This window comes from Aplidium turbinatum, chromosome 11 (assembly GCF_918807975.1).
Source record: "Aplidium turbinatum chromosome 11, kaAplTurb1.1, whole genome shotgun sequence".
Lineage (NCBI taxonomy): Eukaryota > Metazoa > Chordata > Ascidiacea > Aplousobranchia > Polyclinidae > Aplidium > Aplidium turbinatum.
The window spans coordinates 19149728-19164539 of NC_137482.1; the positions used below are offsets into that span (position 1 = coordinate 19149728).

General features: G+C 38.3%; 1 protein-coding gene across 2 annotated transcripts in view; it reads right to left on the reverse strand.

Moving 5' to 3' along the window:
- Nucleotides 1-724: 724 nt before the first annotated feature.
- Nucleotides 725-14812, reverse strand: part of LOC145779208 (adenylate cyclase type 6-like) — a 40212-nt gene continuing 26124 nt past the window's right edge. The window contains exons 11-26 of one of the 2 annotated variants that reach the window (XM_082590742.1): nucleotides 14673-14784; nucleotides 14260-14387; nucleotides 13325-13486; nucleotides 12417-12561; nucleotides 12095-12240; nucleotides 10710-10872; nucleotides 9278-9375; nucleotides 8838-8919; nucleotides 8487-8588; nucleotides 7776-7955; nucleotides 7288-7463; nucleotides 6187-6423; nucleotides 5773-5929; nucleotides 5112-5316; nucleotides 4121-4245; nucleotides 725-3651 (exon numbers count right to left, since the gene is read on the reverse strand). In XM_082590742.1, coding sequence (XP_082446868.1) covers nucleotides 3511-3651; nucleotides 4121-4245; nucleotides 5112-5316; nucleotides 5773-5929; nucleotides 6187-6423; nucleotides 7288-7463; nucleotides 7776-7955; nucleotides 8487-8588; nucleotides 8838-8919; nucleotides 9278-9375; nucleotides 10710-10872; nucleotides 12095-12240; nucleotides 12417-12561; nucleotides 13325-13486; nucleotides 14260-14387; nucleotides 14673-14784 — 2359 coding nt within the window. In that variant the 3' untranslated portion in view covers nucleotides 725-3510. Of the gene's footprint in view, nucleotides 3652-4120; nucleotides 4246-5111; nucleotides 5317-5772; nucleotides 5930-6186; nucleotides 6424-7287; nucleotides 7464-7775; nucleotides 7956-8486; nucleotides 8589-8837; nucleotides 8920-9277; nucleotides 9376-10709; nucleotides 10873-12094; nucleotides 12241-12416; nucleotides 12562-13324; nucleotides 13487-14259; nucleotides 14388-14672; nucleotides 14785-14812 lie in introns of those variants that run through there. The other variant, XM_082590743.1, reaches the window with a different exon arrangement.

Below are 14812 nucleotides of genomic sequence, written 5' to 3' on the forward strand. Positions count from 1 at the left end.
TTTCATGAAGTTTTATAAAAATGGCGGCATTGAGGACAAATGAGAACCAGTGCCTGTATTGTATCGAAAATCACCCTCGAAAATTTTTTTTGGGGGCGGCACTTTTCTCATCTGCCTAGGGCAGCACTTAGGCTAAATCCGGCCCTGCCAATAATATGAAATATTTTTCATTTGCAACTTTTCATTCGCGAAATTAGAGAACCGTGTTGTTTTCTCGAGTGACAATTGGTGTGTCCAACACGACAAAGTGCTGTATATGTGAGTTAAGTACCGAGTTTTTCACATGGGAAGAAAACTATTTTGTACCACTTCGAACATGTTTCTTTTGGGGCTTTGCCATGTTGTTTGTATTGGTACAAACTTATGGTCACTCGGCATGCGACAACTCAGCAAGTACACTTCAGCTACTGTCCAAGTCAGCAAAAGAGATTTACTTGCTCAGTTCGAACTTGCTTGGTCATCGCTTGCTAAACTGAATTTGCTGACTTGCGACATGCCAAGTTTCGGCGTGTTCAGGTTCATTTGTCCACTTCAGCCACTTGCTGAAATGCTGCTAGCTCAGTTGTCGCTTGCTCAGTTCACAACTGCTGACTTGTATGAGACTCAAACGTGTGGTATTTCAGGGACAAACTCGGAAACCGATTAATTATTCTCACAACTGCTTTCAGCTTTTGCGAGTCAATTTGACACTATCACCTGAACGGATGCAGCACACTAATGAGTTGGTAAGATTTATTAAAATTGTCCAGCAGTGAACACAAGATGGGAAGTGCTGGTTACGAAGGGCGACATAAACATAACAGTGAACAATGTTGTTCAAACGTAAAACCAAAACTTGATTTGAAAAAGAAACAAATGAAGAAAATGCAAAAACTTTCTGAACCGGGTTCCACTAGTGAAAGTGGCAAAATGAAGAGAGAGTGGATTTTCCAAAAGAATCCACTATTGTTTGTAATAATTTTGAAATTTCTGTAAATTATACAATATTTTTTGAGTTATTTTTTAGGTGTTTGGTATTTCTTTCCAAAAACTGGTGATTTTCAATGTTGCTTCGTGCATGTTTTGTAGCATGAAGTCTTGCCATAAGTGAAGCACCACAAGAAAAAAAAACGCTTAACCAAGTGCCGGTTAATTCCGCACCAAAAATGGATCTGTTGCTAATGATCTGTTACAAAAACATGTTTACTACGTTACATCAACGTAACTTCCAAACTAAGCAACAAAAAGTGAATGAGATTTCTCTTAAAAAAAAACTTTCAAAATCCGAATCAAGAAAACCAAATTTAAACTCAGCAAAAGGGTTTGAAATAGGTTCGAAAACAGTGGGAAATGATGGAGGAAAGTGTGTGGCTTGAAACGTAAAAAAATACACATTGTAACATAGTACGTGCTAAGAATGGATCATTATAACGCCTTACAAACTGCGGCAAAGTAGAATGAACCAGTGATCAGTTGATGGTAAGCTTTTGTATTCAAAACACATTTGATTTTAAGTTAAACACAAAATCATGATACTGTTTGTATGAATATCATTTGCAGCGAAAACAAAGGAAGTGGTTTATTAAACACAAAGTGTGATTTTAACGTTGTTTTAATGTTATGAACGTTTTTTTATGCAAAAAAAAACCGCTTTATTTATTGCAAACTTACGAAGCTGTGTGATTGTGATCTAAATCTTCAAGTGTGGGATATGTTACGTAATAAAACCACAATCTAAACGCAATAATGACGTTTAGTTTCGACACTGATTAAACCTTGTCACTGGGTTCCCAGTTCCCAGATAGCAAACCCCTTTTTTCATTGATGGAACGTATATATACGTTAATACATACGTATATCTACGTTCAATCAATGAAAACAGGTGATTTGCTAGCTTGGCTCAGTCAATACAAAATGATGAAGATTTTTAAGACATGATTCAAATTAGAAAGAGCATCCCGGCAGAGCAATTGAAAAGTTTTGATTCCACTGTAATCGTTTTCAAATAAAACTTCTAATCCAAACACAAAGAGCACTCCAATGGGAAATATAAAACACTGAAGTTGGGTAAAATTGCAAACATTTTTGCATCTAATCAACAGTTGGAAACACGTTGAACAGACGCAAAAGAACGTTGTCGTTAAATTAACATCAACACACGTTATATGTATGGATTAAAACTCGATATAAAAGGAACCGTAAAATACGTAAAGTAAAAAAGGTGCAAAGAAGACGTATCCTATGCATCAAATCAACCGTTTTTTACATTGATTCAACGACGTCTACAGACGTTGAATCAATGTAATAAACGATTGCTTTGCTGTCTAGGCATTTATGTTCGCATTTTTTGCGTTTTTCTTACGTCGGAAGACGTTGAAAACTTAAAAAACAACGACAGTATTGCCGGCTGGGTGAAGCATTTCGAAACGAACACTGAAAAGATGGGGAGTTGAGCCATAAATCATGAAACTGTATTGTTCCGTCAGACGTGTTGTAGTCGAAAACCAGGTACCCGTCCTTTTTACATTGCTTCAACGTCTGCAACTGTTGCACCATTGTAAACAGAACGGATTTTAGTAAATGACAAACCACTCAGATAATTTTGTAACAAAATTAGCACAATCGAAGTTTAGGGCTGCTTTTTGTGCTGAAACGTGGACGTCACAATAATAGCATCTGGACTGGAAGCCAAATCTTAGGCCTATCTTGGCCCCAAACAAGATTGCCATATTGGCGGCTTTAAAGCCAAATTTTAGAAATTTCAGCGTTTTTTTAATGCGTTTGGCAGGCTTTTTTGACAGTGGCATTTCGACATATTTTTGGCGTTATTTTTTTCAAAGTTTTTTCACCATTGTAAATAGTTTACGAAAATTCTGTTTTATCAATGCGCAGTAGCCTATTTACAAAACATCAGGTTTGAAAAGGCAACTTTTCCCGAATCTTGATGATGCTTTTTATCATACACTATTGCATTTTGGGCTTATTTTGTCAACAGCATGATTTCTGCCATAGCCTAAGGTGTTGCCATGTTTTAATCAGAAAATGTATTATAAAAATGTCAAATTTCTAAAATTTGGCGTTAAAACGGCTAACATGGCAATCCTGTTTGCCTTGCAAGATGAGACCTAAGGTTTGGCTTCCAGTCCAGATGCTATTACAGCGACGTCCACGGCTGAAACTACCCTGTTCGGGGAAGTCAATTAAGTTACAATCTTTTGACGCATATTCAACTCAGCACATTGGCTGATCGTCCTGGTAGATTCAACGTTGCTCAACGTACAATAAGCGCAAAAACAACGTTGTGTTTAACAGCAGGCAGACTCTTGCACGTAGCTCGGACCGTAAGTTTGTAAATAAATAAGAAATCAAAAGAGTCAACGCGACATTCGGCCAATCTCAGCCTTGCGCGTCGTTTCGCTTGTCGGCGGACACGTCATCGCTTACGTCACGGCGACGTCATCTCGTCCAAGCTGGCTTCCACATACATTGCACCAAGGACCTCTTCTCTTAGGTCTGTGTCCAAAGTTTGCATCAACTCTTTGGCTCCGCGTGTGGCCGAGGTCCTTCCAAAAAGTACGTCATCATTTCACCTTTACCTTTGACCTTTACACGACCTCGCGGCACAAGGTCAAACCCTTTGCTGTGCAATAATTTGTACATTTCTTCTGTGACCTGAAGTGTAATAAAAAAAACATTAGTAAAGCCTAAATAATAAATCAAGTTGTAGAAATTTTCAACAAAATTAGAACGCAGCAAATGTGAAAGAAAAGTGCGTAGAACATGTTTTCATTCACCATAAAATACATTCCCCGCCATATAAAGTCTTGTTAAAAATTCAGCGCAGTTTCTACCAAATTTCTAAGTTACAAAAGTAAATATAAGCAAAAAATAACAATTTTAAACGGAAAACTTCACATAACAAAGAATTGTATTGAGCTAGAAATACACTGCAATCCAGAGAAACAACAAAAAAACATTAAGATACATAATTAATGACACATTAGGAAATGAACATTTTTTAGCAATTTGTTCCGAAATTTTCTTTTTATTTGACATAATTAACAAGGAGGACAATTTAAAGTTTTAATTTCCCGTTTGAGAATTCGTTTTCTCGCTTCTATCTGGTATGAACAAGACAAACCTGTATTTTATCATTGAGGCCAGTGCTGTCCATTCTACTTGCAACGTTAACCGTATTACCCCATATGTCGTACTGGGGCTTTCTTGCACCAATCACCCCGGCAACTACCGGACCAATGTTGAGCCCTGAAAGTTATAGCAATTCCTTTAAGTTTTTGATTCAATGCACTGTCAAGAAAAACGCAATAAAAAAGCAAAAATTTTCACCTAAAATTTATGCAATAAAAAAAACATTTTTCTGTTACATAGAGAAAAGTTTAAAAGCAAGTACTAGCTATGGTATTAGCTATGTGAGTGTGGTGAAATGCAGACGGCAGCCCACATTATCAAGGATTGCCGGCTATACAGACCACCTCATGGTATGGAAGGCCTAGTTTCTATCGATGACGACACCAGGCAGTGGCTAACCAACGGATGCCCTGACATGTAGCGACAATACGAGAGAAGAAGAACCTATGGTAGTGTTGAACGCATGCCACCAAGCTAAGTTGTAAACGCACAAACAAGAGTTCATCTATTTTCTACGTCACTATACTAGAACATTAGCCACAACTTAAAATGAAATAAAACAAGATTATGTGTTTTATCCAGTGCTACAATCATTGCAGATGAATATTGCACTCTGTGCTTCACTAGGCAGACGGTTTCAGTGGAGTCGTAGAAAAACGCAACTACTCAGACAGCAAATCAACAATTTTTAACATTGATTCAACGTCTGCAGATGTTGGTTGATTTGATTTTCTGGCTGAGTACATTATTTCTCTAGATCTCCTTAACGTTGAGTGTTAAGCAGAAACAACCAGTTTCATGCGTTGCCGCGTGCATTTTATAAGTCTTAGACATGGCCGTTACTGGTATGATCCCATAAGGGACCGAACCCACGTTTGCTGACTCAAATGCAGGCACTTAAACCACTAGGCCAGTGAGCAGTTCAAAATGTTCGCTGAAGACAAAAACGACCAAAGATGACCAGAAGAGAGTCCAAAACTTACCGATCCGGAACGAGAAGTTGTTGAACGAATGCTGATTGACGTATGATAGTTGGTCTTGCAGTCGCATTGAGAAGGTGGCAAGCGCGGTGATGTGAGTCATGTTCTCGGCGTCATAGGTGGAATTGTTGAGGCCAGACGCCACCATGTATGTGCTACCAATAGTCTTGATCTTTTCTAACTGTCTGAACTGGTCTTCGCTGATAATCTGAAAGAAATTTTACAACTCAAAAATTACTACAGTGCTATGGAGACTTTGCACAATGCACATAACGGATGATTGTGGACGACATAACCGTTTTTTGTTACGGCACTATCTAGATAGAAGAAACTGCTATCACTTTCAACAACATTATCGCCAACGTGTAAGCTTGAACAAATTTCATTCTTTTTGCCAATGGTCAGCATTTTTGTGGGATGTAACTGCAGACTATAATCTTCACGGCTTTTGACGTTATCCAAAGTTTCTGCAGCTCCGCTACCCTTCCACCGACCAATACCATGTCATCAACATATCGAAAAGCGGTTACCATTTTCCTCAAGTTTTGCAGAGCTTTCAAAATCGTACACAGCTTTTCTCATCATATGTTTAGAATATAGGTTGAAAGATGCATATGAAACTACACAAGACATAAAAACGACATCATTTCAACCATATGCTTACGTTATCAAAATCCGCGATAATCTCATTCAGTAAGCGGAGGCACTCCACTCCTTCGTTGTTGCTCTCCAGCTCCACGTAGAATTCGGAGAAGTTCGTGATGGTCGCAAACATGACAGCGACGCGCTCACAGGACTGGCAGTACAGCTCCTCATCACTCCTGTAGATGGTGGTCATGGACACAGCATTACAAGTAAGGAAGAAGACTAAGCGTTAAGATTCGTGATATTTTAAGAAAAAAAAACTTTAAAAACTGTTTCCACCTGGATCTTGAATGATCCTAAAAACACATCGGAACAGGATGCCAGGATGTTGATAATATTATCTACGATATTGTACTTCTTTTAAAGAGTGGATTGCTCTAGGAAGATTTCAAAAACTTGGATCGAAACGATGTAAAATTTGATCAAAACTAACTTGTCTTTTTCCAAGAAGTATTTGGCAACATCCATGGGTAGGATGTTGTGGAGGAGCTTCCTGTTATAAGCTTGCTTCCGTTGCATTTCTTCCCTCTCCTCTGCCGCCTGTCTGTTCCACAGAAAGTCGATCCTGGCTGTCAGTTCTACTTGCTGTCCCTGAAGGAAAACTGCTGCGGCGAAGAGGACAACGATGCAGGGAGTCATAATCCGAAGAGGAAAGATCCATTGAGGAGGACTGAAAAGAACATCAATCAATCAAATGACGACACATCTATATATAAAAATGTAAAACACTGTAAACAAAAAAGGCAAGATTAATCAAGCCTCGAAGTGTGCGGTTAGGTAAAAGGGTGAATCCCATACTTGAACCCAAGCATCGGGGGATGAGAAGATAAAGTTCTCACTATACTAAGCCTTCGGCACTAACGAGAGTAGGGTGGCCAGTTCCTTTCTCTCGGCCGCCTTTACTTCAGCAATTACGTCCACCTAATTTATTACACTCTGGGTAGAGGTGAGCGCTGTTTGTCAACAACCAGCTAAAGCCGGGAGTTGAACCAGCAACCAGGGTTGCATAATTGGGAGCGAGCGGCTTACCCACTGCGCTATCCCACCAGCGGTTAAGTACCTTACTTAAAAAAACAGATTCTTATTCAGTTGCACCTAATGGATGGAATGATTTACAAAGAACACTTGACGGCTAACAGAAAAGTCGAACTGTCAATCTCGATGACTGGTAAATCTGGTCTGTGTGCATGCCATACTAGCACCGCAAGCGATATCACTGAACAGCGCAACCTCAATTTTAAGGTCCTACATCATTGGCTCAAGACCTTCACAAGTACACGAAACTAGCACAATTAAACTTTGAAAAGGGTTTCAGTTTCAAGAATTCTGCCTTCTATGCATAAACTTCCACGTTACTGCTTTTGACAAGCAAGAGATTGTTGGATATACGATACGTAGTAGAACGAATACTAATTCGGATAAATGCTTTAAAGCATTGGTGATAGACAATTTGGTTTCTAACTACCACATTTGGTCCAATTACATCGGTTCTACATCCACAGACTTTGAAGTTACATCAAGGAATAAAACTCACTCAAATGTGGAGTGGTTGAGAATATCAGCGTTGTCGTAGATGATGGGAACATAAACGAAGACCATGACAATGTAGATGAGGGCTTGGAGGAGAAGGATGACCAGTTTTGTTACTCCAGAGGTCCCGAGGAATTGAGCACATGCCAACATCGACAGGAGGAGACTGTAGGTGAAGTACTGGAAGATGAAAAAACAAATTACGATTCCAGGGTAGCTTAGCACAGTGAGTGAACATAGCTGGGATAAACACTAAACAACCAGTGGTTCATTCTAACAAAAGGTGCCCTTTGCATATCGTTTCAAAACTGGTATTTCGAGGTGGTCATAAAGTGTTGCAGGGATGAAAGAGTAAAATATTGCTTTTAGGGGCCTCGGGTAACATATTCTTTGATTTGACAACAAGCCGGCAGCTGCAACTGTGCAAAATGTATCATTTTCTTGCAAAAAAACTTGCCTTAAAAGTATTAAAACTAACCAAGCTTATTTTACCTGTGGAAAAAACGTCGTGACTTCCGTTTCACCGCAGAAAAGATTCTCTTCATCCAGCAGGTCGATGTCAAGTATTTCAGTGACATTGACTGGATTCAATGATCCAAATGTGATGTTGTTCACATTCTTCGATGATTTAACAGCGCAAACACGTAAGTCTTGAGATGTACCGAAGAAAAACTGAAAAAGGGAAAAATGTGCTTGTGAGCAGAGAGAAATTCCCAGACAACAAATCAGTCGTTTTTTACAATACGTTGAATCATTGATTCAATGCAAACAACGACTGATTTGCTGTCTAGGAACAAGGGATGTTCGAAACGATATCTTTAGTCGAAATGAAAGCAAATTATCGACAGGAAAATTGATTCGAAATAGAATCCAAAACGAAAGCATTTTGGGTGGAAATATTTTGTTTCGGTTATTGGTGATGTTTCGATAATTAAAAGCTCTCCAAAAAAAAAAAAAAACACGGCTTGAAGTCACTTCCAGAATCGGTTGTTTATTGATTTTAAAATCTAAATATCTCTGAGAACGCTCTTCATTCTAATAGAATCTACTGTTTTACCAAAATAAAAATGTTAACCACCGCCAGACCGCTAAATTTGTCATTTTCACATTAATTCAACGTCTACAGACGTTAAATTAATGTGAAAATGACAGTTTTAACAATATGGGACACAATTTTTAAAATAAAACAGCCAATGAACCTACCATATTGCCAAAAGACATGGCTGTTATTAGGATGATGATGAAAATGGACAGAACTGATACAAGTCGTGGATCAAGACGGGCATGTCCTTTCCTTCGAGCTTTCTGGAAAGCAGAAAATTAGAGTTAGCACTGTATGTGAATGGTGATGCACACCAGCGTGCAAATTAACCTTTTTTCACATTGATAATTTAACGCTTGTAAACGTTGAATCAATGTAAAATAGACTGAGTTGCCGGCTGGAAATATAAGCTGAGGGGAAATGGAAAAATGTTAGTGAAAACTTGTTTTGAAAATACAGTAGTTCAACTTTGGACACTACCGTGCATAACACAGTTATGAGAGTCCTCTCACCTTGTACAAGTACGTAGCCAACGCACACAAAGGGACAATCAGACCACCGGTGATGAAGTAGATTATATACATGGAAGTTCGACTGAAAAAGAAAAAGAGTTTCAAAAAAAAAGAAGCATTGCTCAAAATGGATCAATTTTGTATTTTTAACAAAAACACATTAAATCGAAGTTTGATATTTAAAACTAACTGATTAGTCGGCTCAGTTAAACTACCAGGTCTATGCAAACATGCGCTGAGGCAGACTGGCAATGCTGTAATATTGCCAGTCAGCAGAAGTTTGTTTTATTATACTGATTCAATGTCGTTTAGACCTCGTTTGGAGGAGCTTGAAAGAATGTAAAAAATACTAATTTGCTGTTCAATTCTAGCTGAAGATATTATCAGCTGTAGCCATGAGAACAAGATTTATGATCAGTCCCAACTTTAAGAATACTCACAAAGGTATCATGATGAGCTGAACAGCGATTACGTGTATATATATGAACATGGCGAAACCCGTATATAGATGAAGATAGTGATCATGTTGCTCAGCGTACTGGAATATAAAAAAATGGCTGTCAGATGTGCTGTGACGTCATACAATCAAGATGATTGTCCGGCGAGTACAATTCGGAATTTTTTTATTCAGTGTAAATTTACCTTAGGGATAAAATGTGCTTTCTGAAGGGGTAAATCTAATGCAGCAGAAAAGGTAGACGCATGAAACCTGCACACACAGGTTTATATCTAGAAAAAGCTAGTGGGGTGAATTTTTCTTTAGAAAATTGGTCAGTGGTTAACATAGCTTGGCCTACAGTAAATTACACGGGACAAATCGAATCAAATATCAACAAAAAAACTAAACATTTAAATTAATTAACGTGAACAGGAGTTAATGTCGTTAATAAGATCACGAAAAATGTCATTAGACTTCAATTAGCTTCATAAATCTTCGATTTCTTGATGGTTAAGATCAACTCTTTGTAATTTGCAGCAGGGCATTTCCCTGGTGATGGCCCAACAAACATATATCTGAACGTTTTACTAGACATAGATGTTTGAAAACTTTTCTTAAGTAAATTTCGCACACAAAATGTTAGTTCGTGAATGTAGACGGTCATTGATGGTCATAACTTTTCAAAAAATGAATACCACTGTTCACAAATTTGAAAGCATGGCACATTTTCTTGTGCAAAACAAGCTGCTCGATCACAGAAAGTTGTGATTTCCATTTGTTTCGACGTTTCGTGAATTCGACACAACTGGACTCTTCATAGAACACGAGAGGCAAGGATACGTGTCCAGGATGCAACAGATGACTACAAAATCATGTCGCTGTTTACAATTAAAGATGCGAAATACAAATTAAGGTCAATGCAAAAAATCGTGGGCAAAATTTGAAACTACAAAAAGGAATTAAAACGTCATTAATACTTAAATTGTTAAACACTCAACAAAATTGATGCAATATATGTGTTAAATTATTACTACACCGTGTTAAATTTCTGTTTCTAGTTTCGAATTTGATGCAAGTTATTTTCTTATGGCTTTCAATTGATTTCAATTTCATTCTGTGTTCCGCTGTGTGCTAGTAGACAAGTATCATTACGTGACCTATCCACTGAAGATGTCAATCGTGTCGGATTGACGAAACGTGGGAACAAATGTAGGTGATTAGAACAATACCGTGCATCTGTTCATTAAACCGCCGATTACTGATCCACAAATGAATTATGCGCAAATTGATGCTCGATACGACCTTGGTGGAAGCTTAATTAGAAGCTTAAAAGATCTGCTGTTGATGCATTAAACCGTAGAGTCAAGAACAAATGTATTTTTTTATCATGAAAACAAACAATATTAAAAGAAAACACAAAACGACAGACTCACTTCTTGTTTCAGTTTCTTGTCTGCAAAACTTCGAAACATTCTTCCGACTTGGTTGGACTTGACGAAGTCTAATCCCTGGGCATCGATGGCCCTGTTTAAGAAGTCGTTGACCTCTCCATCTGACAGATGCCCGCTGTTTTCTATCAGCAAGTCATGGGATAACCTGGAGAAAAAATTGAACAGTTTTAGGTCTGTTTTGTGCAAATTTTGTATTAAACTTGGTTCCTTTGACGTTGAGATCGTAAAGTGTTTCAAACATGTTTGCAACGTTTAAAAAACGTTAAAATTGTGTCCAGTAGCGACTTTACAATGATCAAAACGACGGCACTCGGCAGGCAAGAAAGAACACAACCGGTACACCACTTATAATGGTTGTTATGACCAGACTTGGAATCGAACCCAGACCTCTAAAACTAGCGGAGAGGACACTACCAGACTTTCGGTAACAAGTTCTTCTGTAAATAACAGAATACCTATAAAAAATTAGTTAAATCAGTTCAAAATAATCTGAGCTTGCCAGCTAGTTGGTCTGCAAGCACAGTTTAATGCAAGAGGATTTATTTTGTGTTTTGAATTGATTGAAGATAAACAAATATTGGGTGACCTATAACTTACAGCTTCTACAAAAAAGACTCTCACACACACAAAAACCATCACAAAAATTCTGTTCACTTTACGTCACTATTTTGCAATCACGTTGGCGTTCAAAAACAAGTTTGAGAGAAGAATTTAAAAAATGCCATGCATTTGGAACAACATTGAAAGATGAAAAAATTATTGAAATATCTAACAATGACCTTTGGAATGTCAAAGCAGAAATCAGACAGCAACTTAACTCTTTTTTACATTGATTCAACGTCTGCAGACGTTGAATCAATGTAAAAAAGGGTTAAGTTGCTGTCTGGGAATTCTCTGTCACACTGCCCTGACAATAACCTTTAGAAAAACATTACGATTTTCAACCTCATTATTCAGACATCTATGCAGGAATGTTTACATTATTAATGACAAAATGAGACACTGATGTACAACTTCAGACTATTAAGAAAAACTGCAACGAATCTGCGGTGCGAGTTATGACAAAAGTGAAGTTTTGCAGCACGGAATGCGCTTTCACATCTGGTGGGAATGGTAAAGCGACGAAAATTAATGGAAACACTGGCTGAAAGCGATCAAATATTGAAAAGATAAGTGGTAGGCAAATCTGTTTTTTGTGTTGTTCTAACGTAGACATGAACGTTTGATTGCATAACGCTAGTATTGATTTCATCAAAAAAAAGATTTGAAAGACTGAAGAATTCGATGAGCCAGACAGCGTTGTAGCCACCGTGGCCTCGAAATAACTTTAACAAACGTTGAAAAAACGTTATTACAATCTGACTAACTTTGAGCTTTCCGTAAATCCCATGATCTTCATCTCCTTCGTGGTCTTGTTCTTTCTGTTATTCCTCCTGTTGTTTTGTATCCCGGATGCGGCAGCAACAGCTTGCCCAGGAAGGTGCTCTGACGGCACGGGCTGCGGAGGAGGAACCTGAAAAAAAATGACGTTTTTATCCGTCACGATGAAGTCATTAAAGAAAACCAAAACAAACAACTTTTCCTGAACGTTGATTCAATGATATCTCAACACAAAAAGTACAAATTTTTAGACATTATTTCAACATATTGTAATGTTAGTACTTAGCACAACCGTTAGGCCAGTCTCACCTTAGGCTTGGGTTTCTGCTTGACAATGAGAAAAGTTTCAATATCTTTCTCTTTTAAATAATTGTTCCTCTCATGGCCCAAACCTGGTTCCACCTCGTAGTCATCGTGGAGATATTTCAAAGTGGCGGCGGTGATGTGGATGCGGCTGCAAGATAACGAAAATCTCAACATAAAACATGTGAAGCAAGGAAGAACAGAAACCTTGGTTTGTATCTGTTGAGATAATGTCAGTACTTTGAAAGGCGTAATCTTTGCTTTAATAAATTTATCCGTTAAGTGGTACAAAAACGTAATAAGTCTATATAGTAGCAGTCCTATCTAGTTACGAATAAACTACCAACATTCGATTTGAAGATGTATATCAAAAACAATGTATGAAACGTTAGCGTAGATGCCGGGAACCCATGGCTCGCGAGCCATATATGGCTCTTTTGGTGACGGTATCTGGCTCGCAAGCCATATATGGCTCTTTTGGTGACGTTATCTGGCTCGCAGGTAAATCTAATCTTCCAAAGTTCAAAAAGCGAAAGTTTAATCTTAACCTTTCATTATAATTTAGAGCTGAAAATATGCTCAGAACACACCAAATTAAATGTCATTTTTCAATTTTTTTTCTATTGTGGGAGAAGACCCTGACCTCCCGCTGTTTTTCTCGTCTTCAGCAAAGACGCGGTCCCGTTTTCACAACTCACCAGCTGCCACTACATGTTAGTTGTATTAAGTGTTGAAACATTTATATGGCTCTTACGGAAATACATTTCCAAAAATGCAGCTTTCATGACTCTCTTGCCTACAAAGGTCGCCGAACCTTGAGCGTTGATTTCCACCAGACATTGTCTTTCCTTTAAGGTGCGCAATCTTGAATAAAAAAGCTGTTAGCTAGATATGCAGTCAACTGAAGCTCTTACCCCGCCTTTCCACCCGCTTCCATATGATTGGCAAGAGTCACGTCATTACTCCAAACGTCAAATTGCCATTTTTTGAGCCCCAGCACCCCGCAGTGGACCCTTCCAGTGTGGATTCCCACCCGCATGTTCAATTCTGGAATCCCAGTCACTTCCCTTACCAACCTAGAAAGAGACAGTAAATTTATGATGCAAAAAAACAACTTTATTGTAAGAGTTACTTCGACTTTCACATAAAATGCAGTAAATTTTTACGGTCGTTCAGTATTGAGAACATCCAGTGCATAGAGGAAACAGGAAAAACAAAATTTTTAGAGAAATGAAATGAGAATAACCGAAACGATTACAGAAGGAGCTTAGCATGCGTTTTACAAGCTTTACTTGAAGTTATTTTACGAGTTCGCAGAATTATTGATAACTGTAATTTCAGCCGTTGTCGCAAACCATGTGACCATTAGACAGGTTATTGATTTCGATTTTTACACTTAATAGCACTGCAATCTGGGCAATTAGACGTTTTACCAATTAGACGTTTGACTTTAACGCTGGCGAAGTCAATGACTGTTTCTTTGAATCAGATATTAACGAACTCTTCAATTGGTTTTTAGCAAAACAGCTTAAGCGGTGTCGTATTTCGTCTATAAAGCCAATGACAATGCAATCAAATCTAATTGCACAAACAGCAACAGCCTGCTTGGCGTTCAGCAGAGGAGTGGGTTTAGAACTTCTCCGACGTTGTTCGCTACCGCTGAGTACTGTACTCTCGGTCTCGGGGGATACACCCGCTACCCTACGGGCTGAACGAAAGTCTGCGTTCGAATAACAAGGAGGATTCTTTCATAAAACAAACCGACAGTTGATTGCAATTCAAGCTTTCAACGTTAGTCCTGGGAAGGAACCCAAATTTTTCAACAAACAAACAAACAGCAGCAACTCACGAAATGGTGTCTATCATGTCCAGACCCATCTGTACACAAGCATGGGCATGGTCGGACCTAGGCTCTGGAAGGCCTGATACGCAATAATAGCAGTCTCCCAATATCTTTATCCTCAAGCAATGATTGTCCTGAAAAGTGAAGCCACGAAATGTTGAAACAAAGCACAACTGCAATTACAACTTTGAAAAAACAAGAGCTAACCCGTACTGAAAAAAACGTATAGCCTATAGCTATATGGTACATCGTGCAGTATATTCGGCAGACATCGAAAAAAAAACGACATAATTTATGGGAAAGTAGACATTTACAATGCATATTTTTTCAAAACTTGATTGCAAAACGTGTTTTTAGAAAGTAAGAAGACAAAAATCAGATGATTACTTTGAAGTTATACTTATACTCTAAAAACTTACACGGGCCAGTTTATCAAATCGGGCGAACAGTTGATGAAGAGTTCGAACAAGAAACTGAGCTTTGCACTGGGACGCCAACTTTGTGAAGCCTTCGATATCAGCGAAGAGAATGCTGTAAAAAAGTGAATCATTTGAAAAAC